The 25,012-nt window shown below is 39.0% G+C and overlaps 1 protein-coding gene across 1 annotated transcript in view; it reads right to left on the reverse strand.

Annotated features, from left to right (window-relative positions):
* Window positions 1-10,623: 10,623 nt before the first annotated feature.
* The window catches only part of CCDC81 (coiled-coil domain containing 81), a 37,842-nt gene continuing 23,453 nt past the window's right edge, over window positions 10,624-25,012 (reverse strand). The window contains exons 9-15 of the mRNA XM_007078993.2: window positions 24,633-24,779; window positions 23,621-23,725; window positions 23,307-23,479; window positions 21,990-22,068; window positions 21,553-21,773; window positions 13,504-13,629; window positions 10,624-11,118 (exon numbers count right to left, since the gene is read on the reverse strand). Of these exons, the coding sequence (XP_007079055.1) occupies window positions 10,977-11,118; window positions 13,504-13,629; window positions 21,553-21,773; window positions 21,990-22,068; window positions 23,307-23,479; window positions 23,621-23,725; window positions 24,633-24,779 (993 nt within the window). The 3' untranslated portion in view covers window positions 10,624-10,976. The remainder of the gene's footprint in view (window positions 11,119-13,503; window positions 13,630-21,552; window positions 21,774-21,989; window positions 22,069-23,306; window positions 23,480-23,620; window positions 23,726-24,632; window positions 24,780-25,012) is intronic.

Consider the following 25,012-nt stretch of genomic DNA (forward strand, 5'->3'; position numbering starts at 1 on the left):
AAGGGGCTGAAGATGTACTTGAACTAATCATGGCTGAGAACTTCCCTGATCTGGGAAACAGGCATTGAAATCCAAGAGGCACAGAGAACTCCCTTCAGACATAACTTGAATCGATCTTCTGCATGAGATATCATAGTGAAACTGGCAAACTACAAGGATAAAAAGAGAATTCTGAAAGCAGCTAGGGATAAACGGGACTTAACATGCAAAGGTAGACACATAAGGGTAGTAGCAGACCTATCTACTGAAACTTGGCAGGCCAGAAAGGAATGGCAGGAAATCTTCAATGTGATTAACAGGAAAAATATGCAGCAAAGAATCCTTTATCCAGCAAGTCTGTCATTCAGAATAGAAGGAGAGATAAAGCTTTTCCCAAACAAAAACTGAAGGAATTCATCACCACTAAACCAGGCTTACAAGAGATCCTAAGGGGGACTCTGTGAATGAAATGTTGCAAGGACCACAAAGTACCAGAGACATCACTACAAGCATGAGACCTGCAGACATCACAATGACTCTAAACCCAGATTTTTCAATAATAACACTGAATGTAAATAAACTAAATGCTCCAATTAAAAGACATAGGGTATCAGAATGCATAAAAAAAGACCCATCTATTTTCTGTCTATAGGAGACTCATTTTAGACCTGAGGACACCTTCAGATTGAAAGTGAGGGGACAGAGAACTATCTATCATGCTACTGGAAGTCAAAAGAAAGCTGAAGTAGCCATACTTATATCAAACAAACTAGACTTTAAATTAAAGGTTTTAACAAGAGATGAAGAAAGGCATTATATAATAATTACAGGGTCTATCCATCAGGAAGAACTAACAATTATAAATGTCTATGCACCGAATTCAGATGCACTCAAATATATAAAACAATTAATCACAAACATAAACAATTTTATTGATAAGAATGTGTTAGATGCAGGGGATTTTAATACTCCACTTACAACAATAGACAGATCATCTAGACAGAGAATCAGTAATGAAACAATGGCCCTCAACAATACATTGGACCAGATGGACTTGACAGATATATTTAGAACTCTACATCCCAAAGAAGCAGAATATACTTTCTTCTTGAGTGCACATGGAACATTCTTCAAGATAGATCACATACTGGGCCACAAAACAACCCTCAATAAACACAAAAGAATTGAGATCATACCATGCACACTTTCAGATCACAATGCTATGAAACTTGAAATCAACCACAAGAAAAAATATGGAAAACCTCGAAAAGCATGGAGGTCAAAGAACATCCTACTAAAGAATGAATGGGTCAACCAGACAATTAGAGAAGAAATTTAAAAATATGTGGAAACAAATGAAAATGAAAATACAACAATCCAAACCCTTTGGAATGCAGAAAAGACAGTCCTAAGAGGAAAATACATTGCAATCCAGGCATATCTCAAGAAACAAGAAAAATCCCAAATATAAAATCTAACAGCACACCTAAAGGAATCAGAAGCAGAACAGCAAAGAAACCCCAAACCCAGCCAAAGAGGAGAAATAATAAAGATCAGAGCAGAAATAAACAATATAAAATCCAAAAAAATAAATAAAATTTTGATAAACCTCTAGCCAGGCTTCTCAAAAAGACAGAGGACCCAAATTGATAAAATCATGAATACAAATGGATTTATTATAGTCAATCCCTCAGAAATACAAGCAATCATTAGGGAATACTATGAAAAATTATATGCCAACAAACTGAACAACCTGGAAGAAATGGACAAATTCCTAAATACCCACAAACTTCCAAAACTCAAATGGGAAGAAATATAAAATTTGAACAGACCCATAACTAGTGAAGAAATTGAATCAGTTATCAAAAATCTCCCAGCAAATGAGTCCTGGACCAGATGGCTTCCCTGGGGAATTCTACCAGACCTTTAAAGCAGAGTTAATACCTATTCTTCTCAAGCTGTTCCAAAAAATAGAAATGGAAGGAAAACGTCTGGACTCATTCTATGAAGCCAGCATTACTTTGATTCCCAAACCAGACAGAGACCCAGCAAAAAAAGAGAACTACAGACCAATATCCCTGATGAATATGGATGCAAAAATTCTCAACAAGATACTAGCAAATAGAATTCAACAGCATATAAAAAGAATTATTCACCATGATCAAGTGGGATTCATTCCTGGGATGCAGGGCTGGTTCAATATTCACAAATCAATCAATGTGATGCATCACATTCATAAAAAAAAAAGAACCATATGATCATGTCAATAGATGCGGAAAAAGCATATGACAAAATACAGTATCCTTTCTTTATTTTTTTTTAACGTTTATTTATTTTTGAGACAGAGAGAGACAGAGCATGAACGGTGGAGGGTCAGAGAGAGGGAGACACAGAATCTGAAACAGGCTCCAGGCTCTGAGCTGTCAGCACAGAGCCCGACGCGGGGATTGAACTCACGGACCGTGAGATCATGACCTGAGCCGAAGTCGGACGCTTAACCGACTGAGCCACCCAGGGGCCCCCAGTATCCTTTCTTAATAAAAACCCTCAAGAAAGTCAGGACAGAAGGAACATACTTAAACATCATAAAAGCCATTTATGAAAAGCCCACAGCTAATATCATCCTCAGTGGGGAAAAACTGAGAGCTTTCCCCCTGAGATCAGGAACATGACAGGGATGTCCACTCTCCAGCTATTGTTTAGCAGTGTTGGAAATCGTAGCATCGGTAATCAGACAAATAAAATGAAACAAAAGACATCCAAATTGGCAAAGATGAAGTCAAACTTTCACTTTTTGCAGATGACATGATACTATACATGGAAAACCCAACAGACTCCACCAAAAGTCTGCTAGAACTGATACATGAAATCAGCAAAGTTGCAGGGTACAAAATCAATGTACAGAAATCGGTTGCATTTTTATACACCAATAATGAAGCAACAGAAAGAGAAATAAAGAAACCGATCCCATTCACAATTGCACCAAGAACCATAAAATAGCTAGGAATAAACCTAACCAAAGATGTAAAAGATCTATATGCTGAAAACTATAGAAAGCTTCTGAAAGAAATTGAAGAAGACACAAAAAAATGGAAAAACATCCCATGCTCATGGATTGGAAGAATATTGTTAAAATGTCAATACTACCCAAAGCAATCTACACTTTCAATGCAATCCCAATCAAAATTGCACCAGCATTCTTCTCCAAGCTAGAACAAACAATCCTAAAATTTGTATGGAACCTCAAAAGATCCTGAATAGCCAAAGTAGTATTGAAAAAGAAAACCAAAGCGTGAGGTATCACAATCCCAGACTTTACCTTTACTACAAAACTATAATCATCAAGACAGGATGGTATTGGCACAAAAACAGACACATAGACCAATAGAATAGAATAGAGAACCCAGAATTGGACCCACAAATGTATGGCCAACTAATCTTTGACAAAGCAGGAAAGAGTATCCAATGGAAAAGACTGTCTCTTTAGCAAATGGTGCTGGGAGAACTGGACAGCAACATGCAGAAGAATGAAACTAGACCACTTTCTTACGACATACACAAAAATGAAATCAAAATGGATAAAGGACCTGAATGTGAGACAGATAATGTGTGAAGATAAAAAGCTTCTGCACTGCAATGGAAACAATCAACAAAACTAAAAGGCAACTGACTGAATGGGAAAAGATATTTGCAAATGATATGTAGGATAAAGGGCTAGTAACCAAAACCTATAAAGAACTCATCAAACTCAACACCTGAAAACCAAATAATCCAGTGAAGAAATGGGCAGAAGACATGAGTAGACACTTTTCTAAAGAAGACATCCAGATGGCCAACAGACACATGAAAAGATGCTCAACATCACTCCTCATCAGGGAAATACAAATCAAACTGCAATGAGATACCACCTCATGCCAGTCAGAGTGGCTAAAATGAACAAATCAGGAGACTACAGATGCTGGCGAGGATGTGGAGAAACAGGAAGCCTCTTGCACTGTTGGTGGGAATGCAAACTGGTGCAGCCGCTCTGGAAAGCAGTGTGGAGTTTCCTCAAAAAATTAAAAATAGAACTACCATATGACTCAGCAATAGCACTGCTAGGAATTTACCCAAGGGATACAGGAGTTATGATGCATAGGGGAACATGTACCCCAATGTTTATAGCAAGGCTTTCAACAATTGCCAAATTATGGAAAGAGCCTAAATGTCCATCAACTGACGAATGGATAAAGAAGATGTGGTTTATATATATAATGGAATACTACTTGGCAATGAGAAAGAATGAAATCTGGCCATTTGCAGCAACATGGATGGAACTGGAGGGTATGATCCTAAGTGAAATAAGTCAGTCAGAGAAAGACAGATACCATATGTTTTCACTCATGTGGATCTTGAGAAACTTAAAAGAAGACCATGGTGGAGGGAAAGGAGAAAAAGAAAAAGTTACAGAGAGGAAGGGAGGCAAACCATAAGAGACTCTTAGATACTGAGAACAAGCTGAGGGTTGATGGGGGGTGGGGGAAAGGGTAAAGTGGGTGATGGGCATTGAGGAGGGCACTTGTTGGGATGAGCACTGGGTATTGTATGGAGACCAGTTTGAAAATAAATTATATTTTTAAAAATGTCCAAGATACAATACAAAACTATTCAACATACCAAGAAAATGTAACTTATTTTCAAGGAAAAAGACAACAAATGCCAACCCAAGATCACCTCAATATTGAAATCCTCAGATAAAGTCCTTAAAACAGATATTATAACCATAATCCATGAGGTAAAAGTAAAGCTTATGAAATAAATGAAAAGATAGAAGTTCTCAGGAGAAACAGAAAATATTTTTTAAAAAAGGAAATTTTAGAACTGAAAAAAATATAATGCAAAATTCACTGTGGATTCAACAACACAACATCGATGATGAAGAAGAGAATCTGAATTTGAAGACAAATTAACAGAAATTATCCCATCTGAAAAATAGAGAAAAAATGGTAAAAATAATAATTAATAAAGCCTTCAAGACCTGTGGGGATATATCAAAGGTTTAAAATACATTTCATTGGACTCCCAAAGGAGAGGAGATAGGTACAGAACAAAAATGTGAATAATGGACAAACCCTTCCCAAATTTGTTAAAAGACAAACACTTAAAGATTTGAGAAATTCAGTAAACGAAGCATAATAAACCCAAACACACCAAAGATATATTATAATAAAATTCTAAAAATCAAAAATAAAGAAAAAATCTTGAAAGCAGCCAGATAAAGACTCATTACATAAAGGGAGAACAATGATTCAGAAGGCTGAATTTTTCATCAGAAATCATGGAACCAGAAACAATAGAATGAAGTCCATTCAAAATGCTATTTCCAGCAAAAATGCCCTTCAGGTACAATGGCAAAATAAAGACACTCAAGGATGAATGAAAAACAAAATATACACTGTTATACACTGAATTGTTACCCCTCCAAATTCATGTGTTCAAGTCCTAACATCCAGTGCTTCAGAATGTGACTAGACATAGGATCTTTAAAGAGGTTAAGTTAAATTAAGTTAAAATGAGGACAGTAGAGTGAGTCCTAATCCAGTGGAACTGATGTCCTTAATAAAGGAGGAAATTAGGACACAGACACAAACTCAAAGCAAGCAAAAGATAGAAAATAACAAAGAGTAGAAATCAATCACATTGAAAAAACACAAATTGAGAGAAACTAATGGAATCAAAAGCTGGTTCTTTGAAAGACCAATATATTTTTTAAAACTTCTAGCCAGACTGACCAAGAAAAAAAAGAAGACAAAAATTACTTATATTGAGAATCAAAGAGGGAATTTCACTACAAATACCACAGACATGAATAGGGAAAACTAACAACCGTATGCCCATAAATTCAACAATAGCTGAAAGTCCTTGATATGTCTTCCCAAAATTAAATTCATCATTTTAACCCTCCCAGCAAAGAAGACTCCAGGCCTGGATGGTTTCATTACTCAATTCTCCAAGTATGTAAGAAAGGACACCAATTATATACAATATCTTCCAGAAAATAGAAGAAAAGGGAACACTTCTCAACTCATTTTATAAGGTCATCATTGCCCTGATATCAAAACTTAAGGAAAACTCTACAAAAAATAATGTTACAAAATATGATCAGAACATTACAAGAAACCCATAACAAGCCTTTAACACATGACTTGTGAAACATCCTTCCTTCTCCACATCCTATCCCGCTATAATCCTGCAAAACCAAACCTAACTAAACCCCCAAGAAAGCCTTCAGGTACATGTATGCAGCTAAGACCCAAGGGAAAAATGCCAGGAACTTCAAGTATCTTATTGTATATCCCCTGATGCAGGGCTTGATGCGTGGAGTGGAGCTTGGGCTGAATTTTAGATCCCAGTCACCCTGTTGTAAGCTAAACAATGGTCCCCTCAAACACCCATATCCTAATCCCTGGAACATGTGCATGTTATCTTCTATGACAATTAGGATTCTGCAAATGTAATTAAGGATCTTGAGATGGGGAAGTTATTCTGTAGTATCAGGTGAGCCCTGAAAGTAATCACAACTGTGTTTTTTAGAGAGTCAGAGGGAGATTTGACTGGTGGAGAAGTGAAGGCAGTGTAACAGAAGCAGAAAGACATTTGCGGATGCTACACTGCTAGCTTGGAGGATGGAGGAAAGGCCATGAGTCAAGGAATGTAAAGATGGGCTCTAGAAGCTAGAAAGGGCAAGGAAAAGGATTGTTCTCTCAGAGCCTTCAAAGGAACCAGCTCTCCCAACACTTTGACTTTAGCCCAGTGAGACTGATTTCACGCTTCTGACCTCCAGAGCTGTAAAAGAATACATTTATATTGTTGTGAGCAACTAGGTTTGTGATAATCCATCACAGCAGCAATAGAAAACTGGGAACTGGGAACCTTTGTACACAGCCCAATCTGCAGACCAAGATGGCCTGTGTGTAGTCCACTTCTTCCCCTTCTACACACAAACTAGTAATTAAGACACAGGCTGCAACTGGTTAGCATTTCTTCTTTCTTTATAGTTCTAAGGCCTCCCCCAGCCTGCAGCCTAGGCAGTGGGGCATATATTTTCATTTGTTCTATCTCTGGCTTCTTTCTCTCTGATCCTCACATGTATTAGAAGTAAAGTTCTTTTGGCGGGGAGGAGGCATGAGGCAAACAGCTACCTGCTTTTCTTGGGATACCTCAGAAGAAGGACATCTGGTTATGACAAGATAGGACCTAAGGATTCCTCAGTCTCCTGGCTGAATGCTATTTTAACACCATCTTAACCACTAATGAATTCTAGCAAACTACACATTACTATAAGAGCACAGTAGAGAGAATTATATTAACAGTGTGTTTGTCATATAGAAAATGATTTACATTAGTGGATTTTTAAATCACTTTTGTGTAATCAGAATTTTTACTGAAATAAAAAAGAAATTATCAGAATGCATTGCAGATGGATGGGGTAAGCAGAGCTCTATAAGACTTTTGTCTCAATTATATGTGTGAGCACAGGTTCTGTGTTGCAATATGAAATATATATTTCTTTTAGTGAGTCTTGGAAGGGTTTGAAAAATAATGCAGCATGTGCTTTCTGATAGCTATCCCAACTTTCACCTCACTGTTCTTGTGAAAATCCAAAGAGAAAGACAAAAATAGACATAGTTCTCTAAAACTGAAAGGGCCTTTTCAAGAAGCAAAGTCCTTCACTTTACTCACTTCTGATAGCTTGAGCTCGTAGTGATACTGAAGGAAAGCTATCCAGAGCAGGAGTGCTTAACTTGTGGCCCAGGTGGTCTAGGAAACCTCTGATTGCAAGCAAAATGTTGTATATGAAAAGGGACATATTTTTAGGAAAGGGTCCATATTTATCAAGGATACCCAAGAGAGTCTACAATTGTCCAAGACATTAAAAACCATTGAAACTGGGAAACTTTTGATAGGTTAAACCTTTTTTTTTTTATTTTTTTTTTAATGTTTATTCATTCTCGAGAGACAGAGCACAAGCAGGAGAGGAGCAGAGAGAGAGGGAGTCACAGAATCTGAAGCAGGCTCCAGGCTCTGAGCTGTCAGCACAGAGCCCGATATGGGGTTCGAACCCATGAATCACAAGATCATGACTTGAGCTGAAGTCGGACGCTTAACTGACTGAGCCACCCAGGCGACCCATTGATTTAACAAGGTTAAATCTTGTCTGGCAGTGCCATAATTCTGGGAATGACAGAACTTGATGATAGTAATTCAAATTGATTTAGGAAAAGACATTCTTACTGAGTGTGGCCTAATAACAGGGTTGGACTCATATAAGAATAGCAGTTTAGGTCAATTAAGAAGATATAAAATTATGAAGAATTTTTCTTAAAAAAAAACTACATTCTTTATCATATGAAGTCATCTGTGTTAATTACTGGCTGTAATAAAGTTTGAGTCTTAAAATGGCCGATACAGAAACATATTTGGTTTCATAACCTAACTCATATAACCACGTCTCCACCTTAGCCTTGATAGAACAGAAACACAGGGCCTTGACCTCTGTTGCCATGACCCCTTGTCACTCCTCACCTAGATATTTCCTATTTATCCTTACAAACTCATTTCAGGCCTCATCTTCTCCAAAAGCTTTCCCTCTCTGTGCCAGGCTAAACTGACTACAGGGGCTCCACCTTATTCTTCCATAGCCTCCAATGCACAACACTAGTAGATATTTACCCTGTTACAGGGAGATTCTCTAGTCAAATCTCACCTCTGCACTGCATAGTAAGTGCTCTGAAGGAAGACGGGGACTGATGAGTCTTAATCTCCAGGTCATCAAAAATTAGCTGGGTGTTTGGCACACAGTAAGAGTCAGTATCACTACCAATGGCAACAAACTATAAGTTCAGATCCTACAGTAAAAAAAAAACTGTCTATGAGGTTAAATCTTCTCACCTAAACCTACAAAATTGCCTGAAGTCTGTAACAAGGCAGTATATATATATATATATATATATATTTTTTTTTTTTTAAAGTATTAATACAGCGGCACCTGGGTAGCTCAATGAGTTAAATGTCCAACTTTGGCTCAGGTCATGACCTCATGGTTCCTGAGTTCAAGCCGCGCATTAGGCTTTCTGCTGTCAGCACAGAGCTGGTTTCAGATCCTCTGTCCACCTCTCTCTCTGCCCCTCCCCTGCTTGTGCATGCATGCGCTAAGATAATAAAAAAAAAAAAAAAAAAAAAAAAAAAATATATATATATATATATATATATATATATATATAATACAACACTATTATAGTAATTTGTTACATACTAGAGACAAAAAAGTACTCCAAGGGTGTTGCAGGTATGGACTTCAGGTGAGTTAGACTGTACTTTGGGAAAGCCTATCATTTTAAATATTGATTGGTGATGATTGGACGTGCATGGAGTGATCTTTTGAGAAAACGCAAGTGGCAGTGTAGGAAGCTTTGGGGGAGAGGTTCCAGACAATTCCAGTCCCTAGGAAGCATACTGGCTTCCACAGAAAAAGATAACATTAGGGCCACCTGGGTGGTTCAGTCAGTTAAGCATCCGAATCTTGGTTTCAGTTCAGGTCATAATCTCGGTTGATGAGTTCAAGCCCTGCATTGGGTTCTGTGCCGACAACACAGAGCATGCTTAAAATTCTCTCCCTCTCTCTCTTCCCCTCCCTGCTTGAGTGCTCCCTCTCTCTCAAAAATAAATTAAAAGAAAAGATAAAGATAAAATTAGCAACAAAATTTTCCTGATATTAATTTAAAAGGTACTTTCCCTTTAACCATTCAGGGCTCAAAACATTCTTATTTTGTATCTGTGGTGAAAACAATGTGTTGGATGTCTCCCCACATATACTTTTCCCCATTTTCTAAGAAAGATGAGGCAGACAGAAAGCAAATAGTCTAAGGGACTGTATTCCCAGCTTTTGTTTTTCAGATATATAGACCCCACTCTGCTTTGTTCATTGGTTTGCCTGAGGTAGTTGGACAGGGGAGGGGAAGCAAGGGTAAAGGATGAAAGTGCATGAACAAAGTTTTTGGTTTAAAAAAATTTTTTTAACGTTTATTCATTTTTTTGATAGAGACAGAATGTGAATGGGGGAGAGGGGCAGAGAGAGAGGGAGACACAGAATCTGAAGCGGGCTCCAGGCTCTAGACGGACAGCACAGAGCCCGATGTGGGGCTCGAACTCACGAACCGTGAGATCATGACCTGAGCCAAAGTCGGACGCTTAACCGACTGAGCCACCCAGGCGCCCCCAAAGTTTTTGGTTTAAAACACACATACCTTAACTGGAAATCAGTGCTTTAGCAGAAAGATATTCCTCTTCCACAGCACATGCAGCTCAAGCACGGATGCAAGGGAAGCAAGGAGAGAAGGCGGCGGCACCTGGCAGGCCAGCCAGGCTCCTCCCACAGCACCCAAGTAGCCCAACAATAAACCTCTAACGGAATGCTTGACCAGAAGGGCACCAAGGCAATGATATCCCCGGAGGTCCCAACAAAGCTCCAGGTGTGTCTTCAGCTGGAAAGCTCAGAAAGCGTTGCTCTGATCACCTGTGGCAAATAACCTAATCTACCTCTAGAACGTTCGTGTATGCAGTTCTCCGGGGAGGGAGGTAAGATTTACCATTATGCACAGCCAGTCGCATAGAAAATATTTATTAGGACACTATTCATTATACATGGAAAAAAAGATAAAGTTTTCCTGTCTTTATGCTGCTGGGTCAGCAGCAACCCTGCGGCCAGAATGAGGCTGGGTCCCGGTCCCAGCCCCCATGGCGGCAGGGTTCTGTGGGGCGGGGGAGGAAGGTGGGAGAGGGAGCCCCTGCCTATGTGAATTCAACAAGGGGTTAAAAAGCAGTCTACTCCTGAAAGGACCAAAACAACCCAATAACTTTTTGCCTCCAAATTAAAAATCAGTAGTTTCGCCATCATGTCTCCAACATTTAAAAGATAAAAATTTTCCAGAGGAAAACATAGATCCAAGCGGTGGGTTTTATGAAAAGAACTGCGAGCCAGGCAGGTACTTGTTGAGCGGCCACACGTTGCTCCTGCCCTTATTGTTGGTGCTCCTCTGGCACTGCTTGCAGCGCAAATATCTCTCGCACTGGTCCAGGATAAAGAGCTTGTTTGAAGACCTGAGGAGAGGCAAGGACAGGCGGTCATTATTAGGGGCTCCCTGAGTCCGTGCTGGGGCCTAGCTTAGAAGCCGGTGCCGGAGAAGTGATGCAGCAGAGAAGGCACATACCTACCATCTAGGAGCTTAATGCCTGCCTGTGAGGGCCCACCTGCCATCTCTCCCGTCCACACGGCTTCCTGCAGCTCACCCCAGCTTTGCATGTTCTGCTGTTGGCATGTCTGCTATTTCCAGTAAATATAAGACTTGGTGCCTTCACAACCGTCTGACCCCAGCGCTTCTCCCCAGCCCCACCCACCTAAACCCTCAGAAAAAACATAACTTGCCCAAGACCACACAGCCAGCAAACAGGTGTCTTCAAAGCTTTGCCATGTGGATACACTTTTATCTGTCAGGCTCTCCGGGGAAAGACAGCATTGAGAGGGAGAGCAGGCCATTAAGCTGCTGGTTAAGTTAAGCCCCAGCAGACAGTTAAGAGTAGACTTATAAAGTAAGTCTAGGAGTCCAGAGCCCTCTGGATGGTTAAGGGTAGGAGAGGGGGTGGAGACAAAGAGTAGGAGGACAAAAGGGGCTCAAAGCAGAGATGAAGGGATGGCAGTAATTGATTTTGCATGTCAACAATTTTTCTTGATTATGCAGGACAGTCCCTGGTGTGTTCCCCTACCCTACCAACATTTCTACATGATTGGAATTCTGTAAAAAGGAGCATCAAGGACAGCCTTACAAGGTAAAAGAACAAATAATGTTAGCAGTGTTCAGGGGGGACCTACCTGGCTTGCTTTGGTGTTGGGATGGAGTATCATGTGCTAACTGCATTCATGGGAAGTTTGTTTTTGCTTCTGCTTTGTTTTCTTTTTAACAGCAACCAATTCCTTCTTCCTAACCTGCTCCTGCTTGAGGCCCTGCCCACAACTTGGCTTCGGTCTTCAGGTAACAGGATTGCTCTGCCATGTCCCTGCTATGTCCCTGCCATATCCTGACACTCAAGGTTGTTTCCTATGTCTCCTCTATCCTTTATCACCACGTTGGCCAAGCAGTCTTCCGAAATCCAGCAAAATCTCCCCAGCATTAATGTCACTGCCTTTTACCTGCTTTTCCCCAACATTAAGAAAATGCCTTGAGGGGCGCCTGAGTGGCTCAGTCAGGTAAGCATCCAACTTCATTCAGCTCAGGCCATGATCTCATGGTTCATGAGTTTAAGCCCCACATTAGGCTCTGCACTGGCAGTGGGTTCTCTCTTCCTCCCTCTCTGCCGCTCCCCCAGTCATGCTCTCTCACTCTCTCAAAGTAAACAAATAAGCTTTAAAAAAAAAAAAAAAGGAAAATGCCTTGAAACCCCAGTGCCCCTTCGTCTTCTCTAAGCCAAACAACCCCACTTCTACTTTGGAACTTCATTGCTACATCATCCCTCTTAGTCCCATTGTAACAAAATATGGGTTCTACCCATTAGAAAGACAGGTAAGCGATGCCTTAAAAGAATATCTTAGAACAGAGTTACAGACCAAGATTTATTATGACAAATTTTAACTATGGTAAAAATTAGTTGATATGTGGGAATTTAAAATATTATTTTGCTTTATTCAGGATTTAATAACATGTGACTACATAGGCTTGGTCTGTTCAAGTTTTAACATACTATGAAATCATACCTTACATTTGTAAAAATTTTTTTTTAAGTGTAATGTTTTTCCATCTCTTTATTTGATCACAAAATTCCTGTGTTAGCTATGTCAGGCTGGTGTTTACTTTCTTCATCTTACAAATAAAAGACAAAAAGATTAGCTGACTTTCCAAATTTAGTATTAATTCTCAAAGCCATGACTAGAGTCCTTGATTCTAGATTGTCAATCGGTAGCTGGGAAGAGGGGATATGGATATAATACATTTCAGGAACATGGTCTTGGGTTGGTTCTGTAACAGGCATTTCATTTTCCCAGTTGCCAATCTTACAACCCCTTGACTCTGCTCTTAAATGACCATTCTGTCAGACTTGGATGTGTCCAGATAGAAACTCCCTCTCCCTGTTTCCAGCTAGTTATTTCCAGGGAGAATTCCTACCCTCCCCCACCCCATGCTTCCCTACCCTCCACAATATGAAAATAAACTACCCTAAACAGAGGCAAAAATTAGGGCAAATATGGCAAGCATATAACACACATCACAGCATTCTCCAATCCCATATCCATAGCAGACATTTCGAATACATCACCACAGCATTTCCTACTGAACCCAGAATTCTTTTCTCCACCAGGTTCACTAGGTAGCCACTGCTAATCAATGGGAGTTGGCACTGGAAACCTGTGTGCCATCCCAGGATTCCAGGAAAGTAAACAAGGAGTGGAGGGGGTTTCTCTGCAAAAAACTTCTGGTTCCAATTGGGTATTACCTTTGGAAAGCCTTCTCCTCCATGTCCCGCTGTTTCTTCATTGCGGCACTCCTTTCCCAGTCCTTCAGCAAGCTCTGGTTCATTCTCTTCACCCGCTCCATCTCAGCCTTTCTGTCTGCCAGGTGTCTGGAGACAACAGCAGAGTCTGGTTTTGTTCACAATCACAATACCAGGGAGGGCATGCACCCACCCTGGAAGCCCCATTCCTTTATGGTAGATTACCCAGAAGACATTCTGGTTTTGTTCACTACTCCTTGAAATACACTGAAAGGAATGAACATTGAGAAAAACACTAAAAATATTATAGGTCTCAAATAGTTTACTGGTCTGGGACCTTTCATCTTCAATTCTGGTTTAAATTAGCAGGATTGAAACCTTTTTCCAATGAACAAATTCAGCCTTTAAAGCCATTAATTTCCTTTGAAGCTAATTTTAACTAATCTGAAGAATCATCTCAAATGGATTTCCTCTACTTTAGGTTTCTTTCCTTTTATTCCAGTCACTCAGCTGTCAGTAATCAGCCCGAATTGCTACAGGCATGTTACAAGGCAAAGTAGACAGGAATACAAATGAATGGCTAGAAACAGGGAAAGAAACAGAAGTGACTAGGCAAAACAAAATGAAATCAAGAAAGTATGTAACATTGTGAAGAAGGTTCAGAAAAAAAAAAAAAGAGGAATGTCTGGTGAAAGTAAAGACATCAAAGAAGTAATTACGGTGTATCTCTCTTCAAGTACCATTTCCCAGAATTCCCAATGAAAAGTGTCTCTATTACTAGTCTCCAGACACGTAGCCACTGCTGTTGTGAATCATCTTAAACCTGGTTCAAATTATTTATATGTGTCTATTTGCCAGACTGAAACTCTTACCTTCAGTTCTCATTAAAGTCTAGAAAGGACTTCACTAAATGTGCAGGTTGATTTAGCCTGCTCTGCCGGGCTTTGTGTTACAGGCAGCCACTGCCACTAGGTGTCAGGACCCTCTGATAAAAATCAGTAATGGACTGTGTGCTGGTTTGCTTTTCCTAAAATAAACATGGCCACGTTTTCCTCCAAGGAGCATTGAGCAATTCAGCTATTGTGTGGTCATTATAAAGATTAAATGAGATAATATACAGAAAGTACCAATGCCTATAACACAATGAGAGCTCAATGACTAAATGGTACCTATTATATATTTCTTTCATAACCTTTTTTTCCTTTTCATAGTGTTTTTTAATTGTAACAAAAACCACATAAAGTTGACCATCTTAAAAAATTTTAAGAGTACAGATACATAGCATTAAGTACATTTACATTGTTGTGCAACCAATATCCAGAACTCTTTTTTTTTTTTTTTAATTTATTGTCAAGTTAGCTAACATACTATGTAAACAGTGTGCTCTTGGTTTTGGGGGTAGATTCCCATGATTCATCGCTTACATACAACATCCAGTGCTTATCCTAACAAATGCCCTCCTCAATGTCCATCACCCATCCCCCCCATCCCGGTTCCCCCAACAACCCTCAGTTTGTTCTCCACATTCAAGAGTCTCTTATGGTTAGCCTCCCTCTCTGTTTGAAACTATTTTTTAAATAGTTCTATACTATTTTAAATAGTATAGAAACTCTATACTCATTAAACAACTTCTCATTTCTCCCTCCCCCTAGTGCCTAGAAAGCACTGTTCTACTTTTTCCATGAATTTGGCCACTCTGATAACCTTATAGAAGTGGAATCATACAATATTTTGTATTGTATTATAATGACTGGCTTATTTTACTTAGCATAATGTCATCAATGTTCATCTGTGTTGTAGCATGTGTCATAATTTCCTTCCTTCTGAAGGCTGAGTAATATTCCATTGTATGCGCGTTAACACATTTTGTTTATTCATTCCTCTGTGGCCAGACATTTGGGTTGCTTCCCTTTCGTGGTTACTGAAGGCTGTTATGAACATGGGAGCGCAAATATCTCCTCAAGATCCTATTTTCAACTCCAGCAAAAAAACTACTAGAACCGATAAACGAATTCAGTAAGGTCACAGGATACAAAATCAATGTACAGAAATGTGTTGCATTTCTATACACTAATGATGAAGCACCAGAAAGAGCAATTAAGAAAATAAACCCATCTATAATTGCACCAAACTTAACCAAGGAGGTAGAAGATCTGTACTCTGAAAACTATAAAACACTGATAAATGAAATTGAAAATGATACAAACAGGGGCTCCTGGGTGGCTCAGTAGGTTGAGCATCTGACTTTGGCTTGGGTCATGATCTTGCGGTTTGTGAGTTCGAGCCCCGCATCGGGCTCTGTGCTGACAGCTCAGAGCCTGGAGCCTACTTTGGATTCTGTGTCCCCCTGTCTCTCTGCCCACCCCTGCTTGTGCTCTCTCTCTTTCAAAAATTAATAAACAAAAAAAAAATTTTTTTAAAGAAAATGATACAAACAAATGGAAAGACAGTCCATGCTCATGGACTGGAAGAACAAATATTGTTAAAATGTTCATATACCCAAATCAGTCTATAGATTTAATGAAATCCCTATCAAAATATCAAAAGCATTTTTCACAGAACTAGAACAAATAATACTAAAATTTGTATGGAAACACAAAAGGCCTCAAATAGCCAAAGCAATCTTGAAATAAAAAAAAATCCCAAACCTGGAGGCATCACAATTCCAGACTTCAAGTCATATTACAAAGAAGCTGTAGTGATCAAAACAGTATTGTACTGGCACAAAAAATAGACACAGAGATAGATTAATGGAATAGAATAGAATGACCAGAAATAAACCCACAAGTGTGTGGTCAATTAAACTTCAACGAAGCAGGAAAGAATATTCAATGGGAAAAAGTCTCTTTGACAAATGGTATTGGGAAAACTGGACAGCGACATACTGAAGAATGAACCTGGACCACTTTCTTACATCATACACAAAAATAAACTCAAAATGGATTAAAGACCTAAACGTGAGACTTGAAACCATAAAAATCCCTTAAGAGAGCACAAGCAGTAATGCTCTGACATCGGCCATGACATCTTTTTAGATATGTCTCCTGGGAAAAGGGAAACAAAAGCAAAAATAAACTATTGGGACCATATCAAAATAAAAAATATATAAAGAACTTCTACAACTCAACACCAAAAAAACAAATAATCCAAGTAAAAACTGGGCAGAGGATCTGAACAGATATTTCTCCAAAGAAGACATAAAGATGGCCAACAGATAGATAAAAAGATGCTCAACATCATTCATCAGCAGGGAAATGCAAATCAAAACCACAATGAGCCATCACCTCACACCTGTCAGAATGGCTAAAATCAAAAACACAAGAAACAAGTGTTGGTGACAATGTGGAGGAAAAGGAACCCTCATGCACAGTTGGTGGGAATGCAAATTGTTGCAGCCACTGTGGAAGACAATATGAAGGTTCCTCAAAAAATTAAAAATAAAACTACCCTACAATCCAGTAATTGCATTACTGGGTATTTACCCAAAGAATATAAAAACACTACTTTGAAGGGATATATGCACCTCTATGTTTACTGTAGTGTTATTTACAATAGCCAAATTATGGAAACAGCCCAGGCATCCATCAATAGGTGAATGGATAAAGAAGATGTGATATATGTGTGTGTGTGTGTGTGTGTGTGTGTGTGTGTGTGTATACACATACACACATACAATGGATGTTATTCAGCCATAAAAAAGAATGAGACCTTGCCATTTGCAACAACACAGATGCGTCTAGAGGTTATAATGCTAAGCAAAATAAGCCAGTCAGAGAAAGACAAATACCAGATGACTTCTCTCATATGTGGAATTTAAGAACCAAAACAAACAAAAAAAGGGGGGAAAAAGAGAAAACAAAAAACAGACTCTTAACTATAGAGAACAAACAGGTGGTTACCAGAGGGAGGTGGATGGGGTATGGGTGAAATAGGTAAAAGGGATTAAGAGTACACTTACCTTGATAAGCAATGAGTAATGCATGGAATTATTGAATCACTATATCATACATCTAAAACGTACGATGTTATATTACACTATGTGTTATGTATAACATTTCATGTTAACTATACTGGAGTGAAAATAAAATAATTTTTTAATTTTCTAAAAAGGATCCTGCTTTCAATTCTTTTACGCAGAAGTGGAATTGTTGAATCATATGGTAATTCTATTTTTAATTTTTTGAGTAACTGCCATGCTGTTTTCCATAGTGGCTGCACCATTTTACATTCTCATCAATTGTGCCCGGGGTTTCTATTTCTCCACATCCTTACCAACACCCACTATTTTCTGGGTTTTGATAGGAGCCATCCTAACGAATGTGACCCTAGTATCTTTCTCTTTTTTCTTTAGTTTTAGTTTTTGCGTTTGTTTTTGCTTGCCTTAGTTTTCTTTATCTTTCCTTTTTACATCATAATTGCACCTTAATGGTTTTGTCTACCACTGAATCGACAGTTTTCTTCCTTTCTAATCTTTTGCATAGTCTAAAAGAAGTACTTGTTAAATGTTTCATGGTGCATGTGGTATAAGAAAAATCTATAATTATTCTTGATTTGGACATTTCACAAGACAATCAAAGCACAGATTTTATAATACAAAATACATGATAGCACATTTTATCTTTGAATTTGTGAAACCTTAAGATGTTATTCTGCAAACATATGTTTTCTTTGCATAAAGCCCTAGGGGGAAGAAAAGATAGCCATCTCACCTGTATACATTACAGTGATATACAGATCTTAAACAGTGTAAGATTTTTTCTTCCATCTACATAAATGAGTTGCAAGGAGAAAAATGAACAATTTGCTAACTGCTTACTTCATTCAGACTGTCCATAGACTTGGCCTCCAGGATGGATATGTGATTGGAATTAAATTATTAAATTGTGTAATACAAAACACAGCTACATTTGCAATCTCACCATCCTACTTTGCTACCTTTATTCACTGGAGTTGATTTTGCTACCTTTATTCACTGGAGTAGAGAATCCCTGTCTCTCAGGTCTAGATAAGTAAATATTCAGTAAAACATGAAACACTTCTTAGCTTGGAGGCACACATTTAGTTAAAAGCTAAATGACATCTATTCCAAACAGTACAAACAATGACAGCTGACAGCCGAATAAGGCTGACCTGCCCACAGCTCAGAAAGTGGAAACAATGTGTTAGTAAGCAGCTATCTCACTGTGGCTTTGATTTGCATTTCCCTAATGATTAGTGATGTCGAGCAGCTTTTCAAAAGCTTTTTGGCTATAATTGTATTCTTTTTAAAAGGATAGTTTAAAAATTCAGTTTAATTTAGATGCTAAGAAAGTGAGAAAATGAAGTGGGGCTACAGGGGAGGCAAACTAGGATTCCCACAAGACTGCTGTTGGAAGCAAATTGCCATACCTTTTTAGAAAGCAAACTGTCAGTATCTGGTGATATTTAAAATGTGCCATACGCTGGCATCCAGCAATTCCACTTTTAGGATTTTATCCAATGGAAACAAAAGAACCAGTATGAAGATATATATTAAAAATGTTTAATGCAAAATTGTTGTAATAGCAAACCATCTGGAAACAGAGTGAATGTTCATCAATAATGCAAAAGTTAAATTATAGCAATCCATATTATAGATATCATGCTGTTTTTGAAGAAGAATGAATTTCGTTTCTATGTACTGATCTGAACATGAACTAATGATGTATTATTAGGTTAAAGAAAGATTGGGCTGCAGAGTAATGTATAAGATCTCACAGCTCTTATTTTCATTTACAAAAATGGAAGGAAAAAAATATGCATATTATTTGAATATATTTGTAAAGAATAGAAAAAAATATAGAAGGCTGGGGGGAGATTATTAACCTTTTTTTAATCTCTCCACCAATTGACTTTTTTTTTAAAGTTTATTTATTTTGAGAGAGACCAAGAGAGAGCATGCGGGAAAGGGCAGAGAGAAAGGGAGATAAAGAGAATCCCAAGCAGGCTCCCTACCATCAGTACAGAGCCCAACATGCGGCTCAAACTCAGACACCACGAGATCATGACCTGAGGCAAAATCAAGAGTCAGACACGTAACTGACTGAGTCACGCAGGCGCCCCACCAATTGACTTATTTTAATAAGCATAATTTGTTATATTTTTATAAACAAAAGCAGAAAAGTTTAAAGAAAAAGAAGTAAAAATACTTTAGCAGGCCTGTTTGTTTCATAGTGACTAAATGACCCCCTCTGAAAGAAAGTGACCCTCTACTTGCCTCAGATGACATCCTGAGATGGACCAGAGACAGGGAAGTTCGAAAAGAAAAGTGAGAGAATATGGAATAACTAGTAAAGGATATAGAAACAGGAGACAAGGACCTGACCCCTACAGAAAAGGGGGTCTGTGACCAGAGCTTCAACAAGAGAGATAACCAAGTAAAGACCTCAGTTCATATTTGTTCAGAGCTTTGCGGTTACCAAAAACGTTCTCAAATACATACTCATATAATTCTCACAGTAAGGAGAGGTAGGGCAGGTATATTATCCTTATGTTTCATGTGAGGAAAAGAGGGCCCAAAGAACCCTGTGTGTGTGCGATTTGGCCCAGGTCATGGAGCTTGGAAGTGGACAGAGTTTAACATCACTCATCATCAGAGAAATGCAAATCAAAACCACAATGAGCTATCACTCTATACCAGTTAGAATGGCTAAAATCAAAATGACAACAAACAACAGGTGCTGGTGAGGATGTGGAGACAAAGGAACCCTTGTGCAGTACACTGTTGGTGGGAATACAAACTGGTGCAGCCACTATGGAAAACAGTATGGAGCTTCCTCAAAGAGTTAAAAAATAGAACTACCACAGGATCCAGTAATTCCACCTTTGGGTATTCACCCAAAGAAAATGAAAACGCTATTCAAAAATATATATGCACCCCTAAATTTATTGCAGCATCATTTATAATAACCAATATGTGGATGCATCCAAGCATCCACCAATAGATGAATGCATAAGAAAAATGTGGTGTATACACACACACACACACACACACACACACACACACACACACACCGTGAAATATTACACTGCCATAAAAAAGGATGAGATTGTGTCATTTGAGATGACATGAATGGACCCAAGGAGTTTTATGCTAAGTGAAATAACAAGTCAGACTGAGAAAGACAAATACCATATGATTCTACTCATGAGTGGAATCTAAAAAAAAAAAAAATGAATAAACAAACAAAAAAGCAGAATCAGCTCTATAAATACAGAGAACAAACTGAAGGTTGCCAGAGGGAAGGGGTGGGGGGATGATCAGGCAAAATGGGTGAAAGTGAGTGGGAGACACAGCCTTCCAGTTATGGAATGGTAAGTCATGGGAATAAAAGGCAGAGCATAAGGAATACAGTCAGTGATATTGTACTAGCAATGTAACGGGACAAATGGTAGCTACACCTGTGGTCAGCATAATGTATAAACTCATCAAATCAAAAAAGAAAAGAAGGAAAGAAGGGAAAGGGAAGGAAAAGAAAAGGAAAAGAAAGAAACTGGGTGTTTGATACTTGAATTTAAAGGTATTTGCATTGATAAGGCATAAAGTCCTCCTCTGCCTACGTTGCCACCTTCATCATCCCTCACCAGCCGTCATCAGTGCAGCTTACTACATGAACAGTTCTTAGGAGGAAGAGGGTTTATTGGAGAAACGACCCAAGTTTCATGTCTGTGTCTAGTTGAGAAAAATAGCTGCTTTGTGGCTCACATTGTATTTCCAACAACTGGACAACTCTTTTAAGAAGCTGTACTGTAAAGGGAAGGAAAAATATGGAAAGGTAACTGGTGAGAGGGGTGGATCAAGACTGGTTGGTTGGGTTGTTGTTTTTTTTAATCAATAACCTTTCTTCATTGAGTGAATTGTGAGGACGAAACAAGATGAAGTTTGAAGGATAATATTTGTACATAGTAACTCCTCAATGTGTTCACTATTATTATTGTTTCTGTGCTGTTGTAGGAGAAGAAGAGAAAGAGAAGGGGAATGTGGAGAGGGGAGCAGGAGAGGAGGAGGAGGAAGAAAGACCTGGGGTCCCTTACTCTTTTTGTGTCCTCTGAAGCATCTGCAAATCCTGCTTTTGGCCCACCAGGTGCTGCAGGATGGTTCTCCTTTGCTGGCTAGCAGCCATCTCCATCTGGTGCTTCATGTATTTCTGGTCTCGCTTTCGCTTTTGCACCATCATTTCACTCTCATCCTTAGCAAAGATGGGTTCACAAGACTCTGGCTCAAACGTGGACATGTACATGGATTTGTTCTTTATCTGAAACAGGGACACATATAATACAGATCAGAATGATACCAGGCAATAAACCTTACGCACAACAGTGTAGCATAGTAAAATACCAGTCCCTTAGAGGCAGGAACAAGGGCTGCAAAAACCACCAAATGGGTAACACACAAGGCTACAGTTTTTATACGTATTTTTAGAATGCTACTGCAGAACTGCATAACTTTGAAATAACAGTTGTCCCCTTACCTGTGCATCCAAAGCTCTCTTATAACACTGGGCGTCTTCCATCTTATCTCTGATGTATTTGTCTCTCTGTGCAGCAAGTCTAGCAATTAAAGATAAGAGGAGGCGGGGGCGACGTTCGTTATTGTCTTTAGTAATACAGATTAACATCACTAAAATGTATTTAATAAGTATCAATAGGAGTGAGAGCCTGGTAAATAAAAAGTGGCATTTCTTTCTAGGAGCTTCCATTTTAAGAAAGAAAGGAGTAATTCAAATGCATAGGCTAGTGGACAATGTGTTGAATAGAGGACAGACAGGACAAGTGTAAGCAGAGGAATGACCATTTTGTCCAAATTCACTACCACTAAGACAGGTCCTCCTTCACCCTCCCACCACCCCCCCCACCACCCCCCCCCCAACCCCTGTGCTTTAAAAAACTGTGACAGGAAAGCAGGAAGTGTCTATTTCTTCTACAAAACGATTCACCATAAGACTCCTTTTTAAGAAAGTGATATTTCCTATTATAAATTATGATTCTGTTATATGCAACCTAGAGGGAACCCATATGATCTATAAAGCGAGTATAATGGAACATAAACATTTTGTAGAAAAATAATTTTTCAGTCCCAAAAGCTAGCTTATTATTTGTTTTAGGAGTCTCTCTCACACTACAGTAGCCTCTTTAATTTCTCTCCTGACCTCAGTAGTAGAAGTGTGACTCGCCCTTAGGCAGGTTTGAACTCTGACCCTATCCCAGACCTCAGATGATCTGAACAATACCAATCAGATTCTCTTTCCTGAATATTCAGAATTGAGACTAACATTCATCCAGGTTTGAGCTGGAATAAAGATGATGTCTACCAAGGAGCTATGGGGGTGAGCAGAGGGAAGGATTCTTTACATGACTTTTTAGTCCTTGATTCTAGTCCTCTTAGATCCCCTCTCCCCCACATTCCTGTCCCCGGGTTCCCCTGTGAGATACCGGTACTGACATTAAACCCCAGCTTTGACTTGAGATTGGGAATAGCTGGGAATAGTGCTTGTTCAAGACAAGTCCCCTCTTTCATCTACCAGTATTAGTGATCACAAAACAATACAAAATGATTCTCTATAGTCAGTTATAGATTGGTATCACTATAATGATAATTATAATAATGACAGCTTTTTTCATTTTTCTAATGAAATGTTATGCTGTGGTACTGGCTGCCAGCTGGGTTAGTTGGCTCAGTTGGTTATAGTTGTGCTAATGAAACTACCAATGCTGATTGAATCCCACATGGAAATAAGCTTCACGTGAAAATTCTGAACCCGTTTTTAGAGCCTGTCAACCAGACTCACTCCTCTGTGAGATGCTTTTGTTCTAGGCGGTCCATCAGCTCTCTGTTTTGTCTTTGTTTTATTTGCTTTTCCCGTCTGTTATCCATTTGTTTCAGGAGACTTTGGGAATATTCTTTTTGTTTAAAAGCATTAATCTCAGAACTGAGTGGCCGTTTATCAAATAGGAAAGATTTCTGGAATGAAGGAGAAGCAGTCATTTACTTTAAAATACCAAAAAGCAACAAAGAATAAAGGTAGTAATTGAGAAAACTAAAATCCATGATTAACTTATAGTATTTGCAGGTATTAGCAACAGAAATTTTGAAAAGACTCACACAAAATTCAGGTTTCTCCTTCTTGTGGATTCTTATAGCTTCAGCAACTCCAAGATTATAGGCAGCATTTTTTTGATTCTGTACTCTATTATCCAGATTTCTCATCTTTGAAAACAAACAAACAAAAAATTACGTCCTGAAAATACAGCCCTTAAAAATTTAATTCTAGGGGCGCCTGGGTGGCTCTGTTGATTGAGCGTCCGACTCCGGCTCAGGTCGTGATCTCGCGGTCTGTGAGTTCAAACCCCACATTGGGCTCTGTGCCGACAGCTCAGAGACTGGAGTCTGTTTCAGATTCTGTGTCTCCCTCTCTCTCTGACCCTCCCCTCTTCATGCTCTGTCTCTCTCTGTCTCAAAAAAATAAATAAACGTTAAAAAAAATTAATTCTATTACATTATAATAATCCAACCGAGGTAGAAACTCGCCTTTTGGAGGCAATGGTACTTTCTATAAAGCTTCATAGGTTTATAAAAGTGGGTTGGGGAAGGTTTTTTTTCTTTTTTCCTGTTTTGTGGCTTTAGGCAGCACCTCTGTGGGGATCGTAAGAGGGAATGGAAGATTTCTTAAGTGGTTACCTGGTATCACAAATGCAGGAAAGAGCAGTATGGTCAACTATGGGAGACCACAGAAATCTGGACAGTGCAAATATGTAGGTACCATCCTCTCTTTGCTTGCTTGAGATAGGCCATAGATTTGAAGGGGAAAGCCTTGGTTATGTTGTATTAGAAATCACAAATAAAACCATATAAATCCAGGAGTTCCACCTTTAAAACTAAGTCCTTGGGGGTTGGGGAGAGGGAGAAATCAGTGGCAGGTACAAACATTCAGCTGCTTGGACATTCATCCCAGTGTTGCTCACTATTATGAAAACTTGGACACAACCCAAGTTTTAGTCCAACAATAAGGAAATGATTAAATACGTTACAGTACAGACATATGACGGGGCATTTAACGTGGCCCTTTAAAATCATGTTCCTACGGTCCCATTCTTCAGTCGGAGTGTTGAACTACCTGGTGTTTCTGGAGCTCCTCTTGATCCTTCATCATTTGATGCTGCCGAATGTGTTGCTCATTTTCTCTCTCCCACCTCTTCCTCTCGCTACTGTGGTGCCGTGGCAAATTGCGCAGCGCTCGTTGCAGACACACATAACACAATTCCTACGATACCGAGTTTGAAGACAAACTGAGTTTTTTGCCGTTTACTTGTTTTCCTTCACATTCCCTTCACAAGCTTTCCAGAGACTGAGTATGTCAAGCAACATACTCTATAAACGAATGTATTGATGGCAATTAGAAACATGAGTCTTGCAAAGTGGGCTCCACAAATATCCAAGAGGATTTACTGAACTCTCATTTGATCAAAAGTATTTATAGCAGGTGGGCCTGGGTGG

Source organism: Panthera tigris, chromosome D1, assembly GCF_018350195.1.
Source record: "Panthera tigris isolate Pti1 chromosome D1, P.tigris_Pti1_mat1.1, whole genome shotgun sequence".
Lineage (NCBI taxonomy): Eukaryota > Metazoa > Chordata > Mammalia > Carnivora > Felidae > Panthera > Panthera tigris.